At 60.3% G+C, this 16,284-nt stretch overlaps 1 protein-coding gene and 1 pseudogene across 2 annotated transcripts; both read right to left on the bottom strand.

The window, feature by feature from the left end:
- Nucleotides 1-538: 538 nt before the first annotated feature.
- Nucleotides 539-3,175, bottom strand: LOC110743655 (annotated as a pseudogene). The gene is made up of 2 exons (XR_004184744.1): nt 3,097-3,175; nt 539-2,102 (listed from the first exon to the last, which is right to left on the bottom strand). The product of XR_004184744.1 is annotated as an uncharacterized LOC110743655 (transcript).
- TMEM179 (transmembrane protein 179) lies at nt 549-15,884 on the bottom strand. Its single transcript, XM_003902330.5, has 4 exons — nt 14,577-15,884; nt 6,895-7,032; nt 5,084-5,162; nt 549-3,459 (listed from the first exon to the last, which is right to left on the bottom strand). The coding sequence occupies exons 1-4, from the start codon at nt 15,005-15,007 to the stop codon at nt 3,280-3,282; spliced, it is 828 nt and encodes a 275-aa protein (XP_003902379.2). The 5' UTR covers nt 15,008-15,884; the 3' UTR covers nt 549-3,279.
- Between the last annotated feature and the right edge of the window lie 400 nt (nt 15,885-16,284).

The raw sequence follows: 16,284 nt of genomic DNA, 5'->3' as shown, positions 1-16,284 counted from the left end.
CAGGGAGGAGGATGGGCAGATTCCTGCCCCATATTCTGGATGCAGAAGCAGCGGCTACTAGAGGTTGGGTCTCAGGGCAGTCATAGACCCAGGCTCAGCCCTCTCTCTGTGTGCTTGGGCCACCCCTCCAGCCGTGGTTCTGATGGGGGATGCCGCCCAGGCCGATCTCCCCCAGCTGCGGCTGCCTGTCCACTGCAAAGGCAACACAAGGACATGCCTGGCTTTGCGGGGTCCTATGCTATGATCTCAGGTGCTCAACAAATATTGCTCAAAGATGGGCACCACACCCCCAAGAAATCCTTCAAAATTGATCCTCCCACCTGGGGAAGCAGCACAAGAAGCAGTGAGACTCGAAGCCAGTAGAAAATGTACAGAGAGGACGGCAGAACCTTGGGAAGGCCATCTTCCAATTCCTAAAAGCTTCGGACACAAAAGGCCCAAAGCCCGAGGGCACTGCGTGTGACCCACACATTCCAGACAGTTAAAACCACGAGCCAGGCCGGCTGACCGCGGAGAGGGCAGAGAGAACCCCACACACTCCTCATGCCTGCTGGAGACTCAGGCGCTTTTGTTTTTATTCTGACTCTGAGGGGTAGACACATGTAAGCTTAAGGGTCTTTACTTTCAGTTTAGCCAGAGTGGAATTAGAACAGAGATATCCATTATCAGACAGCCAGGAGAGAAGCAAAGGCATCTCAGAAGCAACTTGGCGGACCCCCCTCAGGAACCCCGGGTCATGCCTGTACTTCCCACCTTCCTTCCTGGGGAGAGGCCCAGCCCCCTAAGGGACCCTGGAGAACCCACAACCAGGGCGCCCAGCCCCTGCCCAGCACAATTCAGGCCCAGCTGCCCCTTCCCAGGGTGATGTGTCTGGGCTCCGGGGACAACCCAGTCCGGGGTGGGTCTGTGTCTGCATGCAGCTAAGGATTTCTGTCACCCTGGCTGTGGGGCTGTTCCAGCTCCTGGGATCCAGCAGTGCAGCCCCGAGGACAGACCCAACCGGAGCCAACCCTCAGGTTCCAGAACCACCCCTGCCTCCTGCCCCTCCTTCTGGGGCCCTAGATGGCTCTGGCCTGGATCAGGGCTGGGCAGAGGGTGAGGCAGGAGCCACCCCACCTTCTGCTGGGGACACAGACAAGGAGCTCTCCGGGCTGGAAAGAGTCCCCTGTTCAGTGGGTCAGGGCTGGCAGGGGAGACAGGGAAGCCCATCAGCTTAGGGGGCCTCGGATTCTGTCCAAACCCCTTCCCTCAAGGACCTGGCTGCCAGCTGGAAACTCAGCTGGGCCCCAAGGCCACAGCCCCCTTGAGCTTCCAGAGCCTCGATCCCCCGGCCTTGACGCCCCCAATGGGAACCTGCCTTCGCCACAGTGTGACTGGTCACCTGCCAGCCTCACTCGCGGGACCCAGGGTGATGCCCCCACCGGGACCCTCCATGTGGACCCAGGCACGTGGCCTCCAGGAGGCTGGTGCCCAGCCACCCAGAGACACCAGCCAGCTGCTGATGGTGGACGGGGTGGGTCACCAACACAGGGAGCTAGGGGCTCGAGTCTCCCTGGGAGGGTGGGCGCAGCAGCAGGGAGCACTCGGCAGCACTCAAGCCAAGAAAGAGACAGCCGCTCATCGAGCCCCGGGTGAGGAGGCCCCCACCCCTGGAATGAGTCCTGTAGAGGTGGACCCTGGGTTCTCCTGAGGGGTAGGGTCAACAGCCAAGCAGCCCCCTATCCTGGGGTCCCAGGTTCACATCCCAGCTCCTCCACTTGCCTCTGTGGGGCGTCAGCACACAGACTCTGCAGAATGGGAAGGCGTTCCCTCCTCTCTCAGGTGGATGCTGGATGTGGGAGCCCATGGGAGGGGCAGAGGGGCTGTCCACACAGCACCCACGGCTCCCATCACGCACACAATGCTCACACACATATGCACACGCACGGGCATGCACACGCTCACATGCAACACACGCACATTCACATGCGGTTCCTCACGCACATGCCATGCACACTGTGCAGACACACCTGCCCAGGCACCCAGGCACTCACCCACATTCCTCCCCACATGCCCTACATGCACACTCACGCCACAGGTACAGTCACCCTCACACGCACTCACTCACAGCCTCCCATGCACACTCACAATCAAGCCTTCACATGCACGACAGTCACACCCTCTCACATGCAGTCACACCCTCACATGTAGTCACACCCTCACATACACTCACAGTCACACCCTCACATGCAGTCACACCCTCACATGCAGTCACACCCTCACATGCACAACAGTCACACCCTCACATACACTCACAGTCACACCCTAACATGCAAACTCAGTCACACCGTCACATACACTGTCACACACCCTCACATGCACACTCATGCACACTCACACCCTCCCATGCACACTCAGTCACACCTTCCCATGTACAGTCACACCTACACTGTCACACCCACACATGCAGTCACACGCGCACATGCACACTCACAGTCACATCCTCTCATGCACTCACATACACAATCACACCCTCCCATGCACAAAGGCACTCACAGAATCACATCCCCTGCCATGGCTCCTGGCCCAATCCTCTGTGTGGTAAGTGTGCCCCCCAAATCCCCAACCAGATGATGCCCCTGACTCTGTGGAGCCCAGATTACCACCTCCGTGCCCCTCAGCCAAGCACAGACAGGACCCACACACAGTGAGGCGAACTCACAGGCCTCAGAAGCCTCCCTGAGCCCGGCCACGGGGTGTCCCAGGCCTATGGCACCCACCCAGGAGGGGGACTCAGCCGGGGAGGGGCCAACCTGGGGTCAGAGGCTGGAAGGTGCCATGAGCTCCTCCCCACACGTAGCCTCTGCCTGGATGGCAGAATTCATGCAGAATTCGTTCAGGGCTGAGTGACGTCTGGCCACCCCTGGGCCAGCTGGCATGGAGACAGCATCTGGCCAGGGTTGGGGGAGACCAGCTGGACGCCCTCCACCCAGGCTGGCCAGTCAGGTCCTACTGGGACAGCCATGGGGCCCTGTGCGAGGCCTGGAGGTGCCCCCCACCCCCCGCCCCACACCCATAGTCTCTCTGCACCATCCTCATCAGGGAGCCAGCACCCACCCAGTCCACTGCTAGGCTCATGAGTGGGCACTGGGGCGCTCACCTCACTACGCTCGAGGGGACACACGCAGGGCTGCATGTGGCCAGGGCCCAGGCAGAGCCCCCCAGCTGCTTCCCCAGGCAGGCCCACGCCCCCAAGCGCAGCCGGGAGGTCAGGGGCCAGCTCCCCTGCCCGCGCGGTGCCTAAATGACGGCGCTCTTCTCCTCTTGGAAGGAGGTGCGTGGGGACGGCCGGGCCAGCAGCAGCTCCTTCTCGTGGATCAGGCTGTCCAGCAGGTCCTCCTGGCGGTAGTTGTGGTACACCTTCAGGAAGGCCAGCGTGGTGATGGCCAGCCAGGCCAGCCATGAGGCCCAGAGGCCAAACTGCACAGAGGGCAGGGGCAGGGTCAGAGGCCGTTGGGGGTCCGCTGTCAGCGCACCCCCCTCCCACCAGCTCCCAGGCTCTGCTCTGCAGGGAAAGGAGGGGACTCAGAGGAAGGAGGAGGCTGAGGACATGGGGCAGGGCCGGATCCTGAAGACCCTGCCCAAGATCAATCTTCTGAGTTCTTTCCTGCAGCCAGCATCGTTTTCCAGCACCTGCGTCCCTCCCGGAACCCACTCTGGAGCACAAGCCCTGGGCACTCAGACCCACCCCGACTCCAGGCCAGCCAGAGGCCCTGGGGAGGGGCAGTGGCCAGCGGCGAGCGCGTTCTCCTGCAGCAGCTCGGGCCTGTGGGCTCTAAGGAGGGCGGGTAAACAGCGGAGGCTCCTTCAACCACCAGAATAAATTGACCTTTAGCCGCTGTTTCCAAACAGTTGAAGGAGAAACAATTTAATCAGAACCAGGCCTGAGCCACATTAAGCTGATTCTCATTTGAGCGTATTTGTCATCTGACTGCACTCACAACCTTAATCCAATTGGCACAAATTAGGCCTGAGGCCTCTTCCACTCACTAAATTTGCATGGAAGTGTCTTTGACAGATCCAGTTCATCACGGCAAAGAACACTCAGGCCCACCTATGGCAGCCCCTTGGAGGGTTCTGACCAGGAGAAGCGTCCTCAGCCAGCCACAGCCAGCAAGAGCCTTCAGAGGCCAGTCTGGGGTCCGGAAGTGGATCTGAAGCCGGTGGGCCCTGATCAGTGCTGGCAGGAGCCAGGTGTCTGGTCTCAGCCAACCCCACCCGGCACCCCTCCTCTGCGTCACCTCCATCTGGGGCACACCTGCAGACTTCAAGGAGCAAACCCAATTCCAGGGTTCCCCCTTCGGCCCTCACAGACCACTGATGTGTCCCCACAGGTCTGCATTTCAGCAAATAGGGTCCCTCAGAGTGGGGTCTACCATGGTCCCCCACCGAGTCTCCTAGGGGGTGGGGGACGCAGCTTATACAAGGGTAGGGTGGCAAATCTTCTGAATTCCCAAGTGGGATCCCCTGCATCCTTCCTTGGACTCCGTGTCAGTGTCCCCCTGGCTAGGGGACATCCCTGGACTCCGTGTCAGCGTCCCCCTGGCTAGGGGACGTCCCTGGACTCCGTGTCAGCGTCCCCCTGGCTAGGGGACGTCCCTGGACTCCGTGTCAGCGTCCCCCCGGCTAGGGGACGTCCCTAAGCCTCCAGCACTGACCTGAACAGGCTCACCTCATGCTGGCACCAAAGTCCAAGGCCCTCGTCCCTGCACTGGACCCCCAGGATCTGATGTCTGGTTTCATTTCTGACACCACCTCCTCCAACACTTCTCACTCCAGACTCCAGGGCCTTGCCACTTCCTGATCCTAACTCACTGTGGCCATCTCCTCCCCAAACCCACCTACAAAAGCCCAGCCCTCCCCCACCTGCAGGAAGCCTTCCGGAGTGCTCCCACTGCCTGGTCCCGTTGCCAACCACCTTATCTGCACAGGAGCCTGCCTCCTCCTCTGGATAGGGGGAGAGCTCAGCGAGTGTCCAGCCGTAAATGCCCCCCTCCCAGCATTCCCAGCATTGCAAGCCTCCCCTCCTGCCCAGAGCCCCTACCTGGGCAATTGCAAACTGATCGTAGAAGGCGGAGTTGTCCACACCCAGCTCCAAGTCGATGTCCTGAAGCTCTTCACAGCTAAAACAGGAGGACGTAGGGTGGAAGGTGACCACCAGGACAGCCAGTGCAGGACATGGCTGAGCCGCTGGCCAGAGAGGCACGAACTTTGCCCTACAATGGTTGGGGGGCAGCAGGGAGTCTCCGAGGACACCACGGGCGATCGGCCTCGAGGCCTCCTCCATGGAGCAGTACAGCCTTCGGGAAAGGAAACCTCCAGGCCCCTCCCCATCCTGGCCCTGGACGGCTGGAAGACACCAGCTCAGCCTCTGCTCTCCCGGACCCTCTAACCCCATCCCCCACACTCTGAGGGTCACAGGGTCTCAGAGGCCAGGCCCCTCCCCATCCTGGCCCTGGACGGCTGGAAGACACCGGCTCAGCCTCTGCTGTCCCGGACCCTCTGCCCCTGTGCTCCACACTCTGAGGGTCACAGGGTCTCAGAGGCAGGAGATGCAGACCTGCCTCAGCCATACAGAGATGGAGGTGGCGTCCCCACCAACGCTGCCCAGAGGCTCTGTCCCCATCACAGAGGCATCTGTGGAGGCAGTGGGCATCAGAGGGCCCGGGAGTGAGCCAGGCCTGGGCTCCCGGTGTCCTGCACCCCCAACATAAAACATAAAGCCAGGACACATTGACAGAAGCAGGGTGCCAGAGACAGGGAGCCCAGCAGCCCCCACAGCCCCTGGAGGGGCTGAAGGGCTGGAAACGGTGTCCGTGAGGCCGAGGAAACTTTGCCTGTATACCAGGGGTTGCCCACGCTCTCGGGAAACAGGTGGCCAGAGCCAGCAGGCGGAGCTGGGACAGTGCAGGATGGGGCACAGGGCACAGCTCAGCACGGGAGGCCCTGCAGGGCCACACGCCCAGGTGCTCACGCTTTCCTCTGGTTTGTGCCCCAGGTACCCCAGAGTGGAGGCACGGAACAGACAGGCAGGGAGCCCCTCGGCTCTGCTGCCATCTATTGCAGATGCTGCGGTTTCAGGTCTCGGTTTGCTTAAAGGAAGAACGTGGAAACTCTGGAGGGTTCCTGTCTTCCAGGGTTTTGGCCTGGGGCACTGGATGGTGCCCCTCAGGGCTGGGCATCCCACTGTTGGGGGCAGGCAGTCACCGTGCTCCACTCTGGGGCCCCCCACAAGCCAAATGATGCCCCTGCTAAGATCCCAGAGGGACCACCATGGCTCAAAGGCCTTCATCCCCAACCCGCCTGGGAGCTGACCCTCACCCTACCAGAAGCTTTCTCTGCTCCTGTTCTTCACCATACCTGTCCCCTCCACCATCTTCCAAATCCCACACCCTGGGGACCAAAGCCCTGAGCCTAATGCTCTCCCTGGGCTCTCGCATTCAGCCAGCACAGGACAGAAGCCCAAGGGTCTCCAGCTGTGTGGTCACATCGAGCTTCCCAGGACCTGGGGCTATGCTGCATGGGATCTGTCACGCAAGCCCTGGTGGCAAGGACAGGGCAGCCAGAGTCTCTGATCACCTGGAGTCACCCCCAGCCATATTCAGCCCTAGGGATGATCGCTCGTGTGTGACGTGTGATGCTCCCTGCTCCCAGAGCGGGAAGGTATCAATGTTGCGGGGCAGGTCTCAGGAGAGGGCCTGTCCAGCTATACACAGGCAGGGGCACAGTGGGACCAGGGACTGCAGACTCAGGATGGGCTTCACGAGGGAAGATCACCGGAGCAGGGCAGGGTGTCAAGGGATTTTCAGGGGAGGTGGGCCGAGGCTGAGGCCGAGGCAGGTGGGGCAGGCGCACCTGTGGGCTACGGTGCCCTTCTCGGTGATGGTGTCGCACCACATGGTGAAGCCCACACTCACGATGGTGCTGGCAATGAAGACCAGGAAGACCACGAAGGCGCTGACCAGGAGGTTCAGGAAGGCGGAGAAGAAGGAGCTGCAGCCAGAGACAAGAGGGGCAGACTCACTGGACGCCGCCTCCCGGGAGACCCCCACCAAGCTGCAGCCAGAGACAAGAGGGGCAGACTCACTGGACACCACCTCCCGGGAGACCCCCACCAAGCTGCAGCCAGAGATAGGAGGGGCAGACTCACTGGACGCCACCTCCTGGGAGACCCCCACCAAGCTGCAGCCAGAGACAAGAGGGGCAGATTCACTGGACACCACCTCCCGGGAGACCCCCCACCAAGCTGCAGCCAGAGACAGGAGGGGCAGGCTCACTGGACACCACCACCCAGGAGACCCCTGCCCCAAGGCTGCAGCCAGAAACAGGAGGCCACCTCCTGGGCGACCCCCGCCAGCAGCACCTCCAGACCCTCAGGATTCCTGGGTTGGGCCCTGTGGTGCCTCGAGGGGTTGCTCCCCGTTCCTGCAGTCCCTTGGGCAGCTCCACGTGCCCGCCCTGGGCTGCAGGTCACACCTTCCCAAAGACCCAGGACCTGGAACCCTGGTCCCCATCATTTCATAAAAGAGGTTGCACCCAGGGTGGAAATGAATGACACCCTTCCAAAGCCGCCCACACACAGTCACCAGCAGCTCTGGCCCAGGTGCTTGTGTCCCCCCAAATCCTTATGTTACAGTCCGCTGAGGGGTTAAAAGTGGGGTCTTTGGGAGGAGAGGAGGTCATGAGGGTGAAGCCTCATGAATGAAATGAGCGCCCTCCCAGAAGAAACCCCACCGAGCTCCCAGCAGATAAGGACACAGCAAGAGGAATGGGCCCTCAGCAGGCATCGAACCTGGATCCCAGCCTGGATCCCAGATCTCCAGGCTCCAGAAGTATGAGCAGTAAATGCCTGTTGTTTACAAGCCCCCAGCCTGTGGTGCTGAGAGCATCCATTCACCCGCAGGTCATCAGCGCGTGGCCTGGACCCCTGGTAGGACTTGTTTGATGGGCTGACTCTGGTTTATCCGTTTAAACTTAAAAGGCTGGGCTGTGATTGGGCCCATCTGACCAGGGCCAGAGCATGGGGAGCACAGGAGGCAGGGTCATGAGGAAGGAGCTCGCTTAGGGCTGGGCCACACTGCCCCAGGGGTCTGAGGCCTCTGCCAGGGCGCACACGGCCATGGCTTTCAGAGGAGGCTCATGTTTCCTCTTCTGAGGATACCAGGCACGTGGTCGGGACACCCACCCCACCCGGCCCTCCTGCCTGGCATGCAAACGTCCACCATCTCTGAATTGCTCCAACAAGATTCAAAGTCCTTCCAATGGGCCTGGCATGGGCTCAGCCTGGAATGCACACCGAGGCTCGTGGGGTAGGGATAGGGACTGTCCCTCCAGTGGGAGCCCCGAGGGGGACTTCCTCCCAGGCAGACATCAGCACGAGCAGCACGGCTGAGAAGGGGCTGCTCCCGCCTCTCACCTACAAGCAGGCTGGATGTTTGCCTGTGTGCTGTCAGCACGCTGGATCTAAGGTAGGTGACCCACGAAACGGCTTCACAGTGATCACTGAATAAACAAGGTCTCCCTGGAATCTCAGCCAAGAAAACATCAACGCCACCATCATCCGAACTCGGCAGCTGCTGATGAGGCAACGTGGAGGCCAGCGCGCTGCCTGTTCATTCATTCAGCAGGCACTTTCTGAGTACCCGCTTGCCCTGTGCTGGGCACAGAGGGCAGAGTGATACAAAAGACGAAGTCCTGGTCCCGGGAGGTGCCCCAGCCAACATGCTGAGGATAAGCCCAGGCCACAGCACCCAACTCAGAGCAGGTGGCACCAGGCTACTTTGTAACATCTGGTGCCTCCAAGGAACCCGTCCACTGGCTCCAGCCCCAGCCACACTGTTTTGGTGACCGCTGGGCTGACAGCAGAACCACCCCCCAGGAATGGGAGGGCTTGAGCCACCCCAAGGAGTCCCAGACAAGGGGAGAGGACACAGGGACACTCTTAAAGCCATGAGCTGTGATCCCAACAACCACACCAAAGAGGGCAGGACCAGCAGGACTCATACACTTATGCGTGGGGGGTGATCAAGCCTCTGCCCAGGCCTCACAGTCAAAGATGGCTGGAGGGTGGGTACCGTGTGCCAGTAGACAAGCCACAACCCCCATCGCAGCGCCACATCCAAAGCTCTCTGATGACAGAGCAGTGGCAAAAGTTTGCCAGGATGGGTGCGGGGTCATTCTCGGTCCCTCTCTGGCCCAGTGTGCTGTGAGTCTCAGAGCTGTCATACGTGGGACTGGCTCCATTAGCCCAGTCCAAGCCTGAATCACCGTGTACCAGTGTCTCCCACCTGCTCTTCGCAGTGCGTCTCCTCCATTCTCTGTCTGGAGGCTGAAAAATACGGACCATGGCAATGACCCCGTGCCCTCTGGCTTCTGGCTGGGTTTGGGCAATGGGGTGGAAGGGTGGGAAAGCAAGGTGGGAACTTGCTACCAGGTCCCTCCACTGAAAGTCACTGCTGCTCTCCAGGTGACCCACCCGTCCAGGTCCCATTAGCCAGGGATGTGGACAGCACCACCTCCACTATAGTCACAGAGCGGGGCACAGTAAGCCCACTCCACCTCTGCAGCCTTGGACCAGCTGCTCCACCGCAGCCAAGGAGGAGGTGGTGGCGAGGCATGGCCAGGGTTAGCTCCACAGCCAGAGGCAAGGAAGCTGCTTGGCATCAAACCCGGCCCGCTGGATGGTGCTGGAATGGGGGCAGAGGACAGTCCCTAGCCAGGCTCCCGCAGGGCACATCCGCCCTTCCACCCACCGGGCAGCCCTCCTGCGGTCCTCCCAGGGACCTGGTCTGGCAGCGGCACCCTCCAGCACCTGGCATTGCTAGACTTCCCTGACAGGCCATCCCAGAGACCTCCCTGGAGGGCCAGGCTGACCACAGTGCAGACAGTGAGGTCGGGCTAGGGCCTGTTACCCAGTGCCACATCCCAATCCCCCTCGGGAGGCTGGGGCAGCACCCTCCACATCTATAATACACTGAATTCTAGACAGGCACGTGCACGGCTTAAGCTTCCCTGAGTGGCCCGGCTCCCTAAGGGCAAGGTCTCCCTGAAAGACCCCAGTGCCTGCAAATACCTGGCCCAGCGCACCTGAGATACGGCCAGAGGCTCTGGGCCCAGGCGACCCACTGTCCCCTTCCACCGCTGAGCATGGGCCACAACACAACCTTCAACAGACAGAAAAGCCAATTATCTGGAGACTTCAGACATCCAGCCACATCCCTATGAAATGGGCCCGATTTTGGAGTCTTCTCCCATGACCAGATCGAGGAGTTCCCCACGAGACAGGGAAGGGACCCCAGGCTGGGGCCGCTGCCGGCTGACAGCCTCGGTCTGCTCCTCTCATTCCTTTCTGCTCAGTTTCCAGGGATCCTGCCCAGGCTCTCCAGGTTGTTAAAGCATTGGATGTGTCCAGAGCCTCCCCAGATCCAGCTCCCCAGAGGTCACAGGGCCACCCAGCCTCTCCCTCACCAAGGCCAGGCCAGGACAGTGGTCAGAAACAGGAGCCCGGCACACACAGGGTTAACCCTCTCTCTTCACTGCCGCTCAGGGTGCGCTGCCAGGATGTGCCATCTCCATGGTGACCACTGTCCTGGAAAGCCCAGCAATGTGAAGGCTCAGCCGGGCAGGCAGATGAGTTTAACACAGTGCCCCTCTGGCCTGCCAACCACAAACTGCTGCCAGCCCAAGTCCTCAATGCTCCCTCTCAGCACAGCCGCCCCAGGCCCATGGCTGCCTCAGCAAACCCTTCTGCCCCGAAATGGCAAGCCCCCCCTGAAGCACAGGCGCCATTCCATTCATTCATTCATTCATTCAATCAGCAGCCAATAAGGCAGCATCAAGATGACACCGCTCTGCAAAAGCTACCCCCCCCCCCGCTCTAATCTTCACACTTCTGGGCACGAGCTCTCAGGGCCCGGACTCTGCACGAAAGACACCCCCGTAGGAAGAGGAAGCTGGCACCTCAGACATGGCCTCTGCTCCACAAGCTCTGGACCTGCCGTGTGACCCTCAAACAGACCTCAAACAGGCCCTGCGCTCGCACTGGCGGGAGGGCAGCTGGGTGGCCTCTGAGGGTGGAGTCCACTTTAGAGGATTAGAGCGTGTGCCGTCCTAACCAGGCCCAGCTCTCTAGCGGCCAGAGTCTGATGGGGTCAGCAGGCTCCTCCATGGGCTGGATGTCCAGTGGCCGTTGATGGCCCTGAGAGCCTTTTTCCACCACAGGAGCTCCCTATAAAGGCCTGTCTCAGCCCCTTGGCTGGTCCTGAGTCCCCTTTACCGACCTGGACTTGCTCGCCTAGTCTATGTAGCTGGAGCAACAATTGAGTTGGAATTGGCCGCCCTATCACTGGGCCCTGCAGACCCAATCTTCCCAGGGGTCCAGAACTTCCTGACATGGCAAGTCTGAAGGGTGGACCTGTTGGCCAGACAACTGAGTCTGCACAGGTATCAGGGCCAGGTGAGTGACCACAAGGCAGCAGGCCTCAGGACCCAGGCATCTTTCTGTCAGTCATTCAACAAACTTTATCTGGTGACTCCTACACACCATCCCCTGTGCTCAGCCCTAAGGACACAGAGATGAATAAGTGCATGCCTGCCTTGGTTTCACCCAGCCGTGGGTCCCCTAGGGTGGGAACCTGTGGCCTGAGATGGCTCTTGAGAGCGTTAACCTACGCCTACAACCAGAACTCAATGGAGGGCTGACACTTTGGACAGATGTCATCGCACAACCCATCTGCCAATGGACTGTGCGGTGCATGAGGTGGGGGACAGGTGGCCACATGACCACGTGACCTGAGCCACTAATTCCTGATGGCCAAGAAGGACACGGGCACCACATGTCCCTGGAAAAGAGCAGGCTGGGCAGAGGTCAGTGGTGGGAAGATTGGTGAACCCCTGAACTGAAGCAAAGGGGCTGAACCTGAAATGCTCCACCACAGGCCCCCTCCCTGAAAGCAGGAGTCGCCCGGGCCTGACCTCCAGTGGGGTCAAGGCCATGGTGAGCCTCCACAATGTAGACCCCCTCAACAATCCTAACCCTCACCCTAACCCCCACAGGCCCTGAGCACACCAGGTCATCTAAGGCTTCCTAAATCCCATATGGGCCGGTCAGCAGGGCTGCGGCAGAGGCCGCACAGTCGGCCTGCATCCCAGTCGGCTCCACCCCGTGGGAGGATGGAATGCCACAAAGAGTGCTGGGAAGGCCTGAAGACTCCCCAGGAACCTGTCTTCTGCCTTTGGAAGGAGATGGTACCGGCAGTTTGCCAGGGCTGACAGACAGACACCTTCCGTGAGACAGCAAGAGGCAGAGCTGCTGTTATGGCGTCCCTGGGTCTGCTGCCCAGTGTGTGCAAAACAGACCACGCCCTGTGCGACCTGGACTCCTGTCTTGCAAGCTCTGGGGCTCTTTTCTCCCCTCTCCCTGTCCCCCGCCTCTGATGGAACCCCCTATGAAATCTCACATCACTCCAACCACATAGCTGGGTCCTATCTAGACAGCCACCACCTCTCAGCCTCAGTTGGACCACAGGCACCCTGATGGACACCCAGGAGGCAGGGAAGACGTGCATGAGCAATGAACCAACTGTGGCCCCACCTGGCCTGCACACTTCACCCTCAGCTTCCGAGACTAAAGGACCTCAAGCCTTGGGAAGCTGACCTTACTCGCTGGCTGTCCCACTCCCTCTTCACGCCATGTCTCATTCAGGGAGACTTCCACCTGCCTGCCCTGCACACACAGCCCAGACTGGGTAACTCTCGGGTTTGGCAACATGGGTGCAGATGATGTCTCAAGCCTCTTCTTGGGACACCAGCCCTGGAGTGGGCTGAGGGGAGGAGGACAGCTGCAGATGGACAGGACACCACCCTGCGCCTGGCCTGACCCCACCTTGAGCAGGGCTCCAGTCACACAATTTGGGTCCATGGCCCCACAGTACCTGGGTCCTCCCAGGCTGACAGCCAGCTTGCTACTGACCCCCACCCAGAACCTTAGTGTCGTGGGTGGAATGGTGTTCCCCAAAAGTTATGCCCAAGTCCCACCCCTGGTACCCGTGATTGTGACTTTATTTGGAAACAGCATCTTTGCAGGTGTAATTAAGCTCTGGATTTCAGGATAAGATCTCCCTGAGTTTAGAGTGGGCCCTGAATCCAGTGACTGGTGTCCCTGTAAAAAGAGGGAGGACAGAGAAGCAGAGAGAAGACGCCCTGTGCGACAGAGGCAGCGGGTGGTGGGACAAGTGGTTTTAAGTCCAGTTGGTGGAACTGTGCTGCAGCAGCCCCAGGGTGCTCCTACCCACAGGCGCTGGGATTCTCACCCCTCCCTGCAGATTTTACAGCCCCACTCGGCATAGCCCTGGCTCCCTCCCTTCTCCCTGGAGTCCCTCTTCTTCCCCTCTCTGGCCCCTCTCTCAGCCAAAACCAAGCAGTGGGCTCACAGGGGGTGGGCAACAGGAGGGCCTCCCCACTCCTGCCACCCGCACCCCTCTGAGTCCTTCTCATCTCCCACCCGCAGGCAGGGAGTGAAAACCTACAACAAAGGATGGGGGTGGGGGCAGAGTTTGGGAGGGGCCTGGGTTTCATGAGTGCTCTCCCGGAACCTCTGCAGGATCTAGGGCTGCTCCAGGGCACAGCAGGCCTCCGCCAGGGGAGTGGGAGGGCCCACAGAGGGCAGCCACATAGGGGGTGGGTGGGCGCACAGGGGGTGGGTGGGAGCACAGAGGGGGCGGGTGGGAGCACAGGGGGGACGGGTGGGTGCACAGGGGGGTGCGAGGGTTCACAGAGAGCACCTGCAGAGGGAGTGGGTGAGCCCGCAAAGGGCCCCTACAGAGGGAGTGGGTAGGCCCCCAGAGGGCCCCCAGGGCGCCACTGGCTAAGGGTACCACCGCACCCCAGGTGAACCAGGTTGTATAGGCTCCAGTATCCAGTATCCTGCCGGAGCAGGAAAGAGAAAGAGGAAAATGGAGGCCAGGTTGAGGAAGGCCCTGAGCCCACAAGGCACAGCCCTCGCCCTGCCGTCTCTCTCCATGAACCAAGTCCTGAGCTCGAGGTGTGCCTGGGTGGCTCCCCTCCAGACAGCCGTCTGCCGTCCCTTGCCTGGGGCGATGGTGCCGGGTGGGGCTCCCCAGTACGCCTTGTCACTGGGACCTGGAGAGCCCAGCGCAAGCCCTAGACCGGGCTGGGAGCTGTCGCCGGTCCTGGCGAGTGTGGCCCGGCTGAGCCCGCCCAGGAAGGTCCAGGCCTGCTGGGTGATGACGGTGCAACATCTGCAACCCAAGTGGGCAGATGTCCGGAAGCGGGAGGTGATGCGCACTTGGGGAAGGGAGGCACTGGCCTTGTATGCAGGACCAGTGGTCGTCATGGTCCCTAGATGTGTGTGTAGACAAAGGGCGGTCTGCATGGAGGGGGTGAGGGCTGATTGTTGACATTTGCGGGCCTCGGAGCTACCGGAGAGACGGAGGGACTCGCGCGCCCCCCTGGGGAGGCGGGTCTGGGGGCGCTGTGGGCATGGAAGGGGCGCCGCGCCGGGAGCGGCCCCCACTTACCCCTCGTGTCCCTTGCAGAGGAAGAAGAGCGTGCGCCAGGCGTGCGCGGCGGCCAGCAGCAGAGACAGGAGGCTGGCGAGCAGGCTGAAGCGGCAGGCGGCCGGTGGGCCCCACTCCTGCACCGTGAAGCGCTCGCGCTCCTGCACCGTGAGGTTGGCGCTCAGCCACATGCCCTCGGTGAAGAGCAGGCAGCGGCCGCGGAAGTCGTGGCCGTTCTCGGACAGCGGGACCACCACCACGAAGCTGAACAGGAAGGCCAAGAAGTAGCAGGCGCACTGCGCGAAAAGGAAATTGTTGAGCGCCATGGCCGGCCCGGGCGACAGCGGCGGCGGGGAGGCCGCGGGAGGCTGCGCCGGGCGGGGAGCCCGCGGGAGGCTGCGCAGTGGCGGCGCCGGCGGGTCCCGCGCGCCCCTCCCGGGACGCGTGCGCATCGGCCGAGCGCGGGAAGCGCCTGCGGTCAGCACCGCGGACAGCTCCTGGTGCTCGCGGGCTAGGAGCCCGGGGTCCAGAGGCTGGTTCCGGCCAAGCCGGAGAAGGGCGGCCTGCAGGAGATGCAGGAATTTTACCAGGTCGGCCTGGGGAGACCGACCCTGTGCCTCTAAAGACTGCAGGAGCCACCTGTACGGGCCTCACGCAGGCCGACTCTGGGTCCCCAGTTCCTCATCAGCTCGAAAGAAAGGAGGCCACGAGAGAGAGGGCGGGGCGGGGATGTTGGAGGACACCCCCAAGGTGCCCACAGTGAGGTGTAGGAGTGCGGTTTGCAGTCCAGGCTGAAGTGATTCCTTTGCGGGAGTCCTGGAATGCAACGTATGGGGGGAGGGGCCAGATCGTGGAGGAATCGGGGTCCGTGGGACTGGGACAGAGGTCATCCTCGAAGAGAAGGGGAGGGTGAGGCCGGGTGTGGGCAGGAGGGGGTGGACCGTGAGCTTCTGCAGCGCCAGCCCTCCGCGGGGATGTGTGTTACACTGCCTGGCACGGTCAGGACCCTGGAGCTGCATTTGTAAGATAAATAATGGGTGCCCCGAGCCCCTCATTAAGACATCTTTGCTGAGATGGAAACCGCTGATGCATTAATTAATATAATTAATGCCTTTTCTAGTTGCCTTTAAAACTAAGTCACCTTTAGTCTAATTCGCAGAGTGAGGAAGCCCTAACATTGCTCCTCCTGGTTTAAAGTTACATCAGCATTTTTGCTGCAAGCACTAAAAAATCTTTTTGTTTTATTGACTAAGTAATATATGCTCATTTCTTAAGTCAAGTAATAGAGATATGTATACAATAAAATAGAAAGCCTTCTCCTCATCCCACTCCCCTACCCCATCACACTACCAGGGGTGACCACTTTAATAGCCTGGCATCTTTTTTTCTAGACATTTTGCTAAGCACATAAGCACACACACACACACAATTAACAAAAATGTTTCATACTATACATAGTTTTTGAAGGCTGATTCTTTTATTCAACAAAATGTCAAGGAGATTATTCCCTGCCTACACATACACCTATTTCGTTCTTTTTAATAACTGCATAACTCCATTATAATGATGATTCCACAATTTGCATAACTATTCCTCTTAAGGTGGATGTTTTGTGTCTCCAGTTTTTCCTGCCTCAAATGCTGTCATGTGAACATCGTTGTACACATATGTTTGTGAGCTTGCACAGGCATTTTTATAAGAGAAATTCTTAGAAGAGGAATTGCTGGGT

The sequence above is a fragment of the Papio anubis genome, chromosome 7 (genome assembly GCF_008728515.1).
Source record: "Papio anubis isolate 15944 chromosome 7, Panubis1.0, whole genome shotgun sequence".
Classification (NCBI taxonomy): domain Eukaryota; kingdom Metazoa; phylum Chordata; class Mammalia; order Primates; family Cercopithecidae; genus Papio; species Papio anubis.
Note: the sequence above shows the minus strand (reverse complement) of the source record. Positions and strands in the feature narration are given on the sequence as shown.